This window comes from Mobula birostris, chromosome 9 (genome assembly GCF_030028105.1).
Source record: "Mobula birostris isolate sMobBir1 chromosome 9, sMobBir1.hap1, whole genome shotgun sequence".
Taxonomy (NCBI): domain Eukaryota; kingdom Metazoa; phylum Chordata; class Chondrichthyes; order Myliobatiformes; family Myliobatidae; genus Mobula; species Mobula birostris.
In genome coordinates, this window is record NC_092378.1 from 39,408,880 (window position 1) to 39,423,272 (window position 14,393).

At 40.3% G+C, this 14,393-nt stretch overlaps 1 protein-coding gene across 6 annotated transcripts in view; it reads right to left on the reverse strand.

Moving 5' to 3' along the window:
* The window catches only part of cadps2 (Ca++-dependent secretion activator 2), a 706,406-nt gene that overhangs the window by 164,124 nt on the left and 527,889 nt on the right, over positions 1–14,393 (reverse strand). For all 6 annotated transcript variants that reach the window (XM_072267874.1, XM_072267873.1, XM_072267872.1 and 3 more), the window contains exon 14: positions 7,454–7,555. In XM_072267874.1, the coding sequence (XP_072123975.1) occupies positions 7,454–7,555 (102 nt within the window). The remainder of the gene's footprint in view (positions 1–7,453; positions 7,556–14,393) is intronic.

Here is a 14,393-nt window from a genome sequence, read left to right on the forward strand (position 1 = left end):
GATTAAGTTGTATAAGATCATGCAGTTCAATGATTGATCAGAGCTATGAGATCTCTTTGAAGCTCTGCTACTGAATGTTTTTTTTGTGTGTATTCAAATTTTCACTCACAGCTATTAGTCTATATCCTTGCGTTATTGGCAACCCTCACATATCAGACTTATTTCGAAATGTGAAATGTCAACCCTGTTTGCTTTGTAGACAAAAATCAGTAGCCCTTCCAGGAAACACTGCAGTATTGTATTCCTATTTGTGACATGTGTTCTCACTCCTGGCTCCCTGTTGAACTATACGCCAGTATTTAATGCCTTTGCATCAATCAGCCCTTAGCGCACATAATGAATAACCAAACACCTCTTGTGGTTATATGTATCAGATGAATTTAGAGAGGTAATTTAAAAATATACAATATCTTGTATATTAGGAGCATGAACACCAAATGAATTTGCTTGCAATTTCAGGTTGGTCAGATAAGTTGAAAAAACATTTGTTAAATATAGCAAGAATGTAATATGCAGAATAAGATGGGAATTGAATGGTGAAGATTACTTTATTTAAATTGTACTTTTAATGAATATTGCAGATCAATATGTTTAACATTATAGCAAACCAGTCAATTACAGTGTCTGAAAGATATATTTTCCTGCAATGTTAAGCACCATCATTTGAACTGAAAATATTTGCGTATGTATGACAAGAAAATTGATGTTTCTCTGAAATGGTTTTTATTCATACTCCAAACCACAACTGTTGATACATCTTCATGTGATTTATATGATTATTTCTCATATTGTAATGAAGACTTCCATTGCAAGCTGTGTAGAAAAAGCCTGCCTAGGAAGAATGCACTTTTGTACACTTCATTTGTTGCTACTTAATTGAGTGATGGAAAGATATAATAAAACAGACAAAACTCAGTGCACTAGATAAGAGAAGATCTGCAGGTGCTGGAAATTCAAGCAACACACAAAATGCTGGTGGAACGCAGCAGGCCAGCCAGCATCTATAGGAAGAAGTACAGTTGACGTTTCGGGCTGAGACCCTTCGTCAGGACTAACTGAAAGAAGAGATAGTAAGAGATTTGAAAGTGGGAGGGGGAGTGGGAGATCTGAAATGATAGGAGAAGACAGGAGAGGGAGGGATGAAGCTAAGAGCTGGAAAGTTGATTGGCAAAAGGGATACAGAGCTGGAGAAGGGGGAGTATCATGGGATGGGAGGTCTAGGGAGAAAGAAAGGGGGAGGGGAGCCCAGAGGAAGATGGAGCGCATGCAAGGAGTGATTGTGAGAGGGACAGAGAGAGAAAAAAGAGAGAGGAAAAAAAAGGGGAGGAATAATAAATAAATAAATAAGGGATGGAGCAAGAAAGGGAGGAGGGGCATTAACGGAAGTTAGAGAAATTAATGTTCATGCCATCAGGTTGGAGGCTACCCAGACGGAATATAAGACGTAGTTCCTCCAACCTGAGTGTGGCTTCATCTTGACAGTAGAGGAGGCCATGGATTGACATATCAGAATGGGAATGGGATGTGGAATTAAAACGTGTGGCCACTGGGAGATCCTGCTTTCTCTGGCGGACAGAGCGTAGGTGTTCAGCAAAACGGTCTCCCAGTCTGCGTCGGGTCTCACCAATATACAGAAGGCCACACCGGGAGCACTGGACGCAGTATATCACACCAGTGCACTAGATTTTGGCTTTATAAAATTTTTGTGCACATCCATGGGTAGAAAATAATAAAAACAAATCAGTATATATCCAAAAAAAATGTACATGAACCTGCAATTTACTGTATGTCAGAATCAATTAAATGTATGTCACGAAAAATTACTCTGCCAAAACAGATATTGAAGCATCTATTTCTATACTCAGTTATTCAATCAAGTATATACCAATGATTACTTGTGCTTTAATAGCAACCCTTGGGGTATGAGCCCATTAGTAAAATAACCTTAATCAACATCCTCCATCCAGCTCTGGTTAATCTTTCTTTATGTATCAAGCAATAAGTTTTACCGTTGGTTCCCTTCCTCCAGTTTGTTTTTGCTTTTCAGATAGACATAATCTGTGTTTTGTTTAGCCCATTATTTGCTGCCTTTGGCCCAGGGGAGATACAATGTCAGACAGAAAGCCACAAATCCCAGGGATTACCTTTCCTACGGCAAATAAAGGAGATCCCAATGTGGATGTTCTGGAAGTTGTTCAACACTTGACGATTATGCAAGCAGCACAGATTATTTTCTGAATGGGATCAATCCTTGACCACACAAATAAAGTCGGTGTTTGGTATAGTTCAGATGCTTTTCATTTCATCCACTGATTTCCCATCATTTCTTCAGTTTCTCCTGATCTCAGCATTTTAACACTTCTGCAAATTGGTACTGCAAATATTAAAATAATTCTGTGTATCTCACCCATAAGCAAACTGCAGGAGCATGTCCTTTTAAAACATACATTGGATGTGAGGGATTTGTTGAAATAAGGAAAATTCTGACAAGGTGACTGGCACTATATAAAGGCTGCTATTCAGTAGCGACTAACTTTCAATGTATCGTAGTTTTTTTCTGTGACAGCGTTTTGACCTGAAGTGTTGCCAATTCCTTTCCTTCTACATATGCTGCTTGACATGCTGTGTTTCTCCAGCAGACTGTTTGCTGCACCAGGTTCCTATAACTGCACTCTCTTCTGTCTCTACCATAGAGCTTCCTCTTGGTTCTTCTTGACTCCAACACCCCAACCACCTTTGCTTCACCTCCTGCCCCTTCTAACTTTTAACTTGCTTATAAAATGTTAAATCTGTAACAACAAGTTCCCATGCAAGAAACGTATGTTTCCTTCTCTACATATGCTTTCCAGCACTTTCTGCTTGTACTTCAGATTTCAAACATCAACAATATTATATTTGTTAAACTATTACAGATTTTGTTTCGGCTTCTCATTCACTTGTAAAGGGCCCCTGTATTGTAATCTTTCCTTAAAGTGACAACTTCCCGTCATCATTCCATGCTAATGTGAAGGCTAACCTGCAACTTGCAGATCACGAATTACTACAACAAAGATTCCAGAACCTACGGATATATGTTTTTCTGGACAGAATTGAATGACTTAAACACCAACTCTTCAAGTAGATGTCGGGAGCTTCTTCTATGACTCAAGAATTATTGGCTTACATGACGGCTCTCACTTTGACAGATAGCTTGTATAGTGATGCAGAATCACAGTAAATATTTAGAAGAGAACTAGGCAAGTTTGTAGAGAATGCTGCTGTCAGTGTGCAAAAATTATCACTGGAATGCTGAGGAATATTATTCTTCTTCTTGGGATGTCCCTTGGAATTTGGGTTAGCTAATTTCCATTACAAGATACCTGTGTGTTTATTTTAATGTGACACACCAGCTACTATAAGAGCAAGATGAGGTATTGTCCTTTTCACAAGGAAGCCCAAAACTGCTGTACTCACCGTACACCCATGATTGTGTAGCCAAGTTTCCATCAACCTCAATATATAAGTTTGCTGATGACACAACAATTGTAGGCTGTATCTTGGGTAATGATGAGTTTGAGTACAGAGAGGAAATTAAGAACCTGGTGGCATGGTGCAAAGGCAATAACCTATCCCTCAATGTCAGCAAGACGAAGGAATTGGTTGTTGAATTCAGAAGCGGACCACACAACATCGGTGGTGCACAAGTGGAACAGGTCAAAAGCTTTAAGTTCCTTGGGGTCAATATCACAAATGACCAGACTTGGTCCAACCAAGCAGAGTCCACTGCCAAAAAGGCCCACCAGCGCCTTTACTTCCTGAGAAAGCTAAAGAAATTTGGCCCGTCCCCTAAAACCCTCACTAATTTTTATAGATGCACCGTAGAAAGCATTCTTCTAGGGTGCATCACAACCTGGTATGGAAGTTGTCCTGTCCAAGACCAGAACAACCTGCAAAAGATCGTGAACAAAGCTCAGTGCATCACACAAACCAATCTCCGTCCTTGGACTCACTTTACACCGCATGTTGTCGGAGCAGTGCTGCCAGGATAATCAAGGACACGACCCTCCCAGCCAACACACTTTCCAACCCTCTTCCCTTGGGGAGAAGTGTCAGGAGCTTGAAGACTCGTACAGCCAGATTTGGGAACAGCTTCTTTCCAACTGTGATAAGACTGCTGAATGGATCCTGACCCTCCAAATATCCGGACCTGCCTCTCGGTTTTTTTTTGCAATACCTTACTTTCCCTTTTCTATTTTCTATTTATGATTTATAATTTAAATTTTTAATATTTACTATCGATTTGTAAACCAGGGAGCGCGAAGCGCAGAATCAAATATCGCTATGATGATTGTACGCTGTAGTATCAATTGTTTGGTGACAATAAAGTAAAGTAAAGTAAACCTGGAAGAAAATGGTATTGATGAGTACTTTAATAGTCAGCATGGACAGGATAGGTCGCAGGGCCTATTTCCATGTTGTATGAATGTATTAATCTCTGATAATTGGTGGCCAGCTTTTGATACACTGACTTTACACGCTCTCACACATTCTGAGTACACAGAGATGTACTCTGATGACCCGCTGTACCTTATGATCATTGCTATCTCTTGGAATAGATATTGACTGTCTTTGTGGACTGTAGGGAAATATACCAGATTTTAATTTCCCATATATTTGGTATGGATTGACTGCATTGGCCTCATTACATTGCTGCACTTTGCTGATTACGTGTATTGTACAATTGCAATATTCCTGAATGAGAAAGGATCAATTGTCCAGTTGCATTTATTCAGGTTCTCTCTCCTGGTTTAGAGCAGCCAGTTAAAAATTAATCCCTCTTCAGAATATTTTTCTAAAAACTAATGAGGCAGTGAGAGTGAATTCATTTTTTAAACTCTTGCTAATCTACCATGCCTCCAATAGCCACAGTCAACATGCTCAGCTGCAGACAGCCTTGCTACACCCAGAATGACCTTAGATATTCCAGTACAGAGGCTCCACTCCTAACAGCTGGCAAGGCTGGGGTTTGGGGTGATGCCTTTATTGGCTATTGAAGCTGTTGTTACTTTTGCCAATTTTTAAAACATGTTTCTCATTAGGAACATTTTGAATTTCAAAAAGCTGAAAAAAAATGACTAAAATTTTAAAGGTCAAAATTAACCAAATATTATAAATGTTAAAACAAAACAAATTTATCTTTAAAAGGTAACATCCTCTCCTTTGCCTCGTTAATCTTTACTCTACAATTGGCACTGAAATCAATGGGGATTCAGACTCTACAAGAGGCAGGTAATCTGAGAGGCAATTCCTTCAAGGTTCAAAGTAAATTTATTAGCAAAGTACATACGTGTAACCAAATACTACCTTGAGATTATTTTTTTCTTCCGGGGATTCACAGGAATAAAGAAATACAATAAAATCAATGAAAAACTACACACAAAAACTGACAAACAACCAGTGTGCAAAAGACAAACTGCACAAATACAAAAGAAAATCAATCAATCAGTCAATTAAATAAATAAATAACGCTAAGAAAATGTGTTCTAGAGTCCTTCAAAGAGAATCCATAGGTTGTGAAATCAGTTTGGGGTTGAGGTAAGTGATATTATCCATGTTGGTTCACTATCCTGATTGGTTGAAGTGTAATAACTTTTCCTGAAATGGGTGGTGTGGGACCTAAGGTTCTTTGGCTTAAAATTGGGGAATCCCAGCAAGATTGGCCCTAGCTATCGTAGCAAAAAAAGTGACAGAGAAGCTGACTGGATTGGCCTTCAGAATTTATCTGCTATTCCTGACATCTTTGTTTCCTATTAGGATGGCAGATGATAGCCAGCAAAACCTGATCCATTAATTTAAAAGTACAAACAGTGAGTGATGGAGATACGTGCTGTCAAGTTACATTTGTGCTTGTCTCACAGCCTGCTGCCAGGTTACTGAGGAATACAGTCATTACAATGCAAGGCATTTAGACTGAATCTGCCAGTAGCTGGTGATTTTATTGAAATAGCAAGAAGTAAAAATCCATTCATTTGATACAAAATGTTGAATTTAAAGAGGGCCCCAAACTGAAGCTCATTTTCTAAAGATTACTGAATTGCGATCAAATGAGCAGAAATTGAGAAACACACAACATTCAATCCTCTCCAATTCACACTAACTCTTTTACTTGTAACGATTGCAGAGACTGTCATTATTTTAAATTGGACAGAGAGTCTAGTGTTGGCTTAATTGCCAGGGTAAGTGCTGGAAGAGAGGCTTGTCAATTTAACAGTACACTATTAAGCTTATCATTCTTCCATGCTATGTGGCTTTGTAAAAATAGTATTTACATGAAATGACTTTGGCTGATACTTTAATATATACACTAAAAGCCTTCATTAAAATACCTAATGAAGTAATTTGTATGAATGTATTAAATGCTTGTACACTAATATTCTGCTCTCATCTCTAGGGTTACAAGCTAATCAGAGATGAACACAGTGACAATAGATAGATACATACTTTCCAGTAGAATTGTAAAGAATCAGATTAATTATCACTGACATACGTCGCAGCCTTTTACAATTCTGTGCATTGGAACCTCCATACTGGGCAGTGATGCAACCAATCAGAATGTCATCATTTACTTTCATGTGAGTGAAAGTTAAAAAAAAATGCAGGTGCTGGAAACCTAAAACAAATATCAAAAAAGGTGGAAGCACTCAGCAAATCAGGCCATCATACAATGGCTGAAAATGTGTTAAGATGCCACATGAAAGTAACTTTAATTTGTCCCGAGCCAAAGTGTATTCCATATTTTAGGCAGTAGTAAACACAGCACTTCCAATGAGCTTGCTATATCTAAAGCTGGATGGAAGTGAACACAAGATTCAGAACAAGAGAGATGGCAGACGCTGGAATCTGGAGTGAAAAAGCAAACTGCAAGAGGAAGTCAGTAGGGTTAAGCAGTATCTGTGGAGACAAAGGAATTACTGGCATTTCAGGCTGAGACCCTATATCAGGACTGTGAGAGTGGAGGGCGGGTTGTCAATATGAAGAGATGAGAGATGGGATAAGTTGGTGGCTGACACGTAATAGGTGGAATTCGATGAGATAATAGGCAGGTGCAAGTAGAGACAGAGGTTAGAAAAGTAAACAAGAAGCTGCAGATGTTGGAATCCAATAAATAAGGAATGTGACAGGTGGAATCAGGTGAAGAAGGAGAGATGGGGAAATCAAAGCAGTTGGGAATAAGATAGGAGAACTAGAATGCAAAGGGTGTGGGTGATAGGCAGATGGAACCAGGTGGGGGAAGAGAATGAAACTCAGGTGGGAGGTGGTGGATGGCGGGGGCTGGGGGTGTAGGGGAGTCAGAGGGGGCCAGAGGGAGAGAGAAAGGAGCACAGGGAATGGGGGGGTGGGGGTACCTGAAATTGCAAAATTCAATGTTCAAACCTCAAATAAGTCAACAGCACGCAAACAGAAAACTGGTTACCTGAAGTGAGTGATCTGATTCTCAAGAAGGTGTAGTAGTCTTTCTTTAATCTCATTAAATCTTTCCTTCTCTTCAACTGTTACTGTTCCAATTCCATCAGGCCTGAAACAGAGAAGATAACACTACAGAAAATTACACAGGATTATGTAGCATGTGCAGCACAAGCCATTTGACTCAAATTGTCTTTACTACAACTTATGCTTCACTGGATCTTCCTCTCATCTAGGTCTATCAGTATAACTCACTGTTACCTTCTCCGTCAAAAGGTTATCAAGATATTGTCACCCGATGAAGCCCATAGAGTGAAGGATATCTATGCAAACAGCTGTTAATCCAGGGCCAGCATATAGCCTTCAATTCTGGCAATTTAACCAAAGGGATCACTACACCAGTAATAAATTGGCATAAGATAGTTTCCCTGCACATTTACATGACCCAAGGGCAGTTTGAACGTTAGCCAAAAATATTCTTCAGTGAACACAATGTACCTTTCCTGCTGAGTGTGAGCTCATGCTGTGATAGAAAGCCAAAATGAGGGAGTCATTTCTTAATTCCAGCATCTTTAAAATGTCAATGTAAATTGAAATTTGTCTGTTGTATATAGTTTAGTCTCACATTTCACATCGAAAAATAAAAAACAGAAACAGGAAAGACTGCCCTTGAGAATAACCTGAAGTTTTATCCATGAATTAGACATGATGCTACATTTAACTTGCTGCTGCTTTAAATACTAACAGTTATACAATCAATGGCTATAGATTGCTAATAAACTGAGGAACCTTAAAACTAACTCAAGCGGCAGCTGTTTTCCACAGCGATAAGAAAGGAAGCTGAATCCTTATCCTTTGCTAAGTGGCTGCTATACACTGGCATCGTTTGTTAAGAGGTGAAACGTTCTTCTCATCATTGCAGAGTAAATCTCTTTTCAGGTGCCCTCAAAAAGAAAGATATGCATGCTTCATTCAGTCATCCTCCCAACCCGAAACCTGCTGAGAAACAAACTCCTCCAAACACAGAGTCACTTTACAAAGCTCAGAAACAACAGAGGAGCAGCCAAATACATGCAGTCCGACAAAGCTCCACTTGCTTTTTTTTTCGTTTACATGGATTATGATCTAGGATTGGAGAGCAATCTATATTTTGAATAGACAGTAAATTTTTTAAATAAAATTGATTCAATTCATGTATTTAATCCTACAGTGTAATGTTATTTCATCAGTTTGCATGGATTAGATCTTGATTAGTGGTGCTTCATTGATTAGTGGCGGAGATATGATAAAGCTGAGGGAAGCAAGAAGACAAATAGGTAAACATTAATGTAAACTTATTATGGAAATTTCAATATGTAGAATGAACAAGTGGTGCATGTATGCTTTTTTTCCTATTGTGAACCAAAATGTTTGATCACTTACTTCTTGTAAAATCCCAAAAAGAGCCTTAAACCAAAGTACATAGCACTGTTAAAACTTCACTTACCATTGCATGTACCAGGCCTTACCTTTTCTGGCATATCAAGTTGGTAATGCATGATAGGTCCCTATCATCATGGTGATTATTTTCAACACTGCTGCTCCACAAGGGTTGTGTCCTCTGCCTTCTACTTTGCTCCCTGCACACTTATGATTGCATAGCTAGATTCCGCACTGACTTCATCTATAGGTTTGCAGATGAAATCACTGTAGTGAGTTGTATATCAAATAATGATAAGTTGGAGTACAGGAAGGAGAGCTCAGTAACCTTTCCCTCAATGTCAGTAAAACATAAGAGACTGTCATTGGCTTCAGGAAGGGGTGTGGTACACATGCTTCTGTCGACATCAGTGGTGTTGAGGTTGAGAGGATTGAGAGCGTCAGGCTCGTAGGAGTGAACATCATCAATAGCCTGTCTTGGTCCAATCACTAATGTCACAGCCAAGAAAGCTCACCAAGCCTTTACTTCCTCAGGAGGCTAAAGAAATTTGGCATGTCCCTGTCGACCCATATCAATTTGTGTCAATGTGCCCCGGAAAGTAACTTATCTGGATGCATCACGGCTTGGTATGGCAACTGCACTGTCCGTGACTGCAAGAAACTGCCGAGAGTTATGGACACAGCTTGGCATATCAAAGAAACCAGCCTCAACTCCATGGACGTTAGCTATACTTCTCATTGCCTCAGTAAAACAGCCAGCATAATCAAAGCCCTCATCCATCCCAGCCATTCTCTCTTCTTCCTCTTCCATTGGACAGAAGATACAAAAGCCTGAAAACACATACCACCAGGCTTAATGAAGCTTCTACCCCACTGTTATGGGACTAATGAATAGTTCACAAGTATGCTGAAATGGACTCTTGACCTCACAATCTACCTGTTATGACTTTATACCATTTTTCCTATCTCCGCTGAACCTTCTTTCTAGCCATAACACTTCATTTGGCCTACAGTTATAACTTGTACTACTTCAGTGCATTCTGTAATGAACTGATCCGTATAAACAGTACGCAGGACAAGCTTTTCTCTGCATCTCAATACACGTGACAATAATAAGCCAATTCCAATTCCGATGCTTTGCAAAGATTTCCATTCCAATGCTAAGGCTACTGGCCAAGTCTTGGTGAAAGTATCAGTGTAGTGCAGCTTGTGGTGAAGAGAGGCGAAACGGTCTACAAGTTCTCAGTTTCCACTTTCAGTTGTGCACGACTGTCCTTTTTAATTTGTCCGATTGTGCCATCATAATAAATTAATAACCATTCAATGTCATATGGTGCTAAGGGACATTGGGCTGATTTGGCAGTGAATTAAATATTATCAGCTTCTTAATGACAATTATATTATACAAAAGTTCCATTGTTATTTTCACTGTAAAAACCCTGACAGTCATTACTCCACCAAACAACATTTGAACACTTTTCTGGTATTTTCTATAAATGCACCAGATAGGAGCCACTGTGAAGCAGGAAAGTTCCGCAACACTTTCAGTCTCATTGCTCAAATAGATGGACACTTCAGTGTCCAGAAAGACTGAACATGTGGAATATCCTTCACAAATGTAAGGCAATATATTTTATACTTTATATACAGTTGGAGTCACAGGTTTGTACAATCACAGCGAGGTGGCTCTTCAGCCCCTTATGTCCATGCTAGCCCAAAGATCAGCTCTTTAGTTAACCCCACTTCCCAGCTGTTGGCTGATAACATCTAAGGGAATTCCCTTTTCAAATGTGACGATAGATTCCGTCTCTACTATCCTTTCAGGAATTGAGTTCTAGAACCCTATTCTTAATCTTATTCCCTGTAAACTTTCACCAAATTTAATTAAATTTACATATCCTGGATATAATAATCTCTTCACTAAGAAAAATCGGTACTTACACTTTAGTTAAATCTTCCCTCAGTTCTCTTATAAAGAAATTGTTGTTGTCAGGTCAGCGTCTCCTTCTAACTTCTCATATGGGACAACAATATCACAGTCTGTCATATTTTTATATTACCTTATGACTTAGAAGACGACCTCCACTTATCACCTGGTTTGTTGTTTTCTTTCACATCAGCTCATCCTGATTCTCCTATCATTCACTACTCCCAGTGAAAATTAAAATAAAAAGACAATAACTACTATCCAGCATGCTTTTGGGATGTCAAAGGAAAGTACATCACGTGGGAAAAATATTTGTCCATGGGGAGAACCAAAAGGTCAGGATCGAATCCAGGGTACAGGAGCTGAAGGGAGGCAGCACTACCTTGCTGTACCTGTATGCAGTCCCTCAGCAGTTTGTCCTCTGCAAACTGTTCACTAGGTTACATGGTCACTGAAACCATACATAGTAGTTCCACCCATAGCTTCCTAGAGTTTGATATAGTTCTAGTATGACTTGCTTGCTTTTGAATTGATAACTAATAAGGGTAAGTTTCCTGTATTCCTTAGCAACACACACACAAAATGCTGGAGGAACTCAGGCAGCACCATTGGAAATGAATAAACAGTTGTCATTTCTGGCTGAGACCTTTTTTCTGGACTGGAAAGGAAGGGGGATGACACCAGAATAAAAATGGGTGGAGGGGAAGGAGGGTAGCTAGAAGGTGATAGGTGAAGACGGGTGGGTAGGAAAGATAAAGGGCTGGAAAGGAAGGAATCTGATAGGTGAGGAGTGTGGATCATAGGAGAAAGGGAAGGAGGAGGGGATAGCAGGTGAGAAGAGGTAAGAGGCCAGAGTGAGGAATCGAAGAAGAGGGGAGTGGGAGGGAATTTTTTTTTAACTGGAAGGAGAAATCAATATTCATGCCATCAGGTTGGAGGCTACCAAGACAGAATATTAGGTGTTGCTTCTCCACCATGAGGGCAGTCTCATCATGGCACAAGAGGAGACTTACATGTCTGAACACAAATGGAAATCACAAATAAAAAGTTTGGCCACTGGAAAGTTTCGCTTTTGGCAGATGGCGTGGAGGTACTCGATGAAGCAGTACACCGGTTTATGTTGGGTCTCACCAGTGTAGGAGAGGCTGCATTTGGAGCACCAGATACAACAGACAACCCCAGCAGATTTGCAGGAGAAGTGTTGCCTCACCTGGGAGGACTGTTTGCTGCCCTGAATGGAGGGGAGGGAGGAGGTGTATGGGCAGGTGTAGCACTCCGGCCACATACAGCGATAAGTGCTGGGAAGGACGAATGGACAAGGGAATCACAGGGAGGAAGGATCAATTTTTCCCACAGAGATTGCTCCCTCTGTAATTCCCTTGTCCATTCATCCCTCCCCTCTAATCTCCCTCCCAGCACTTATCCTTGCAAGTGGCCAAAGTGTTATACCTACCCGTTCACCTCCTCCCTCACCTCCAGTCAGGGCCCCAAACTATTTTTACCAGGTGAGGCAAATCTGCTGGGGTTGTCTATTGAGTCTGGTGCTCCCAATGTGGCTTCCTCTACATTGGTGAGACCTGTTGTAAATTGGAGGACCACTTCATCGAGCATCTCTGCTCCATCTGCCAAAAGCAGAACATCCCAGTGGCCAAACATTTTAACTCCAATTCCCATTCTCGTTCTCGTTCTGACATGTCGCTCCATGGTCTCCTCTTGTGCCAAGATGAGGCCACCCTCAGGGTGGAGGAGCAACAGCTTATATTCTGTTTGAATAGCCAGATGGCATGAATACCCATTTCTCCTTCCGGTAAATATTTCCCCTCCCACTACCCTCTTCTTCTATTCTCCATTCTGACCTCTTACTCAACAGTCTATCCCCACCCCCCCCCCGGGTCCCCTCCTCCTTCCCCTTCTCCCTTTTCTCCTATCATCCACTCTCCTCTCCTATCAGATTATTTCCTCTCTAGCCCTTTATCTTTCCCAGCCACCTGGCTTCATTCGTCACCTTCTTGCTATTCTTTTTCTTTCCCCACCCCAACATTTTTTTCTGATGTTTCCCCTTTTCCTTTCCAGTGCTGAAAAGGGGTCTTGGCCTGAAACATTGTTTGTTTATTCATTTCCACAGATGCTGCCTAACCTGCTGAGTTCCTCCAGTATTGTGTGTGTGTGTTGCTTTGGATTTTCAGCATCCGCAGAATTTCTATTGTTCCTGTATCCCTTTATAACTGTACTTGTCCAGAAAATCGAACAAACTCTAGTTGCTAGAAATCTGAAATAAAAACAGAAAATGATGCAACCACTTGGGCAGCATCTGTGGAAAAAGAAACATAGTTAATGCTTTCACTAATATCTGACCTGCTATTTCCAGTGATCTGTGAATATGCTCTCTGAAGCTCTACCCTGCTCTGCACCCTTCCATTTATTATCAGATTAGATTAGCTTGATTTGTCACATGGACTTTGAAACATCTGGTGAAATATGTCATTTCCATTGATGACTAACTCGATCTAAGGATTGTGCTGGAAGTAGCCCAGGCTTCTGGTGCTAACATAATAAGCCCGCAACTCACTAACCCTACTGTGAATCTTTGGAATGTGAAAGGAAACCCACATGGACATGGGGAGAACGCACAAGCTCCTTACAGGTATTGGCAGGATTTGAACCCTGATCAGAGATTGCTGCCACTGTTTGTGTATTCCTTTGCTTTCTGCCCTCCCACTTCTCCAGGCTGAATTTATTTGCCACTCTAATGACCAGTTAGCTAGGAATCTTGTATCTCCCTATATTTTTAACTTCCTGCCTTGTAATCAACTGTTTTGCAAATTTTATCAGCCTGCAGACTTCCTGAAGATGGTTCTTACACTGATTTAATTCTGACTCTATCAGAATCACATTACATACATCCTTCCTGTCACTGATCATTACCTCTTGCTTTCTCCTAAAGAGCAAAACTTTAATTGCAATTGCCACTTCATCTGAGATCCCATGGGTGCTTAATGTTCTGATCAAGTGCATGGCTAAAATCCATGCATATCATGTCACATGTGCTGCTGTTGCCAACTCATCTTGTTAACCATCTCAAAAATTTCAACACATTTTTCAATCTTCTCAGAGCTAAACAACATGACTGTCCTTAAATTAAAGATACAACTCTCCCATTCTCAATTACCATTTCTGCTGAACCTCAGGAATGTTTCCAATAATTTGCTGGCTGCTGCCAGCAAATAATGGTCTATTTCTTTCTCTCATTTTAAACAATGCTATGAAATTTGCTGTCCTCCAGTTCTCTGGCAGCATAGCTGCAGTCAAAAAGGATAAGAAAATTGTAATCACAGCTTGCATTATTTCCTTCCTGAAAGTCAAAATCAACCTGCAGATGCTCAAAATCTGAAAGAAACACAGAAAATGCTGGAAAACATGCAGGCCAGGCAGCATCTGTGGATAGAAGTAGTTTTCCTGTCTTATTTATACAGGTCTAGCTTCTGGGAAAATCCTACCACTTACTATCGACAACTCATTCCACAGACCATAAAAATTAATGTGCTGGCAACTACTATCATTAAGCTATTTTGACTCATCCTATCACAAGCATTCCCTTTATTCG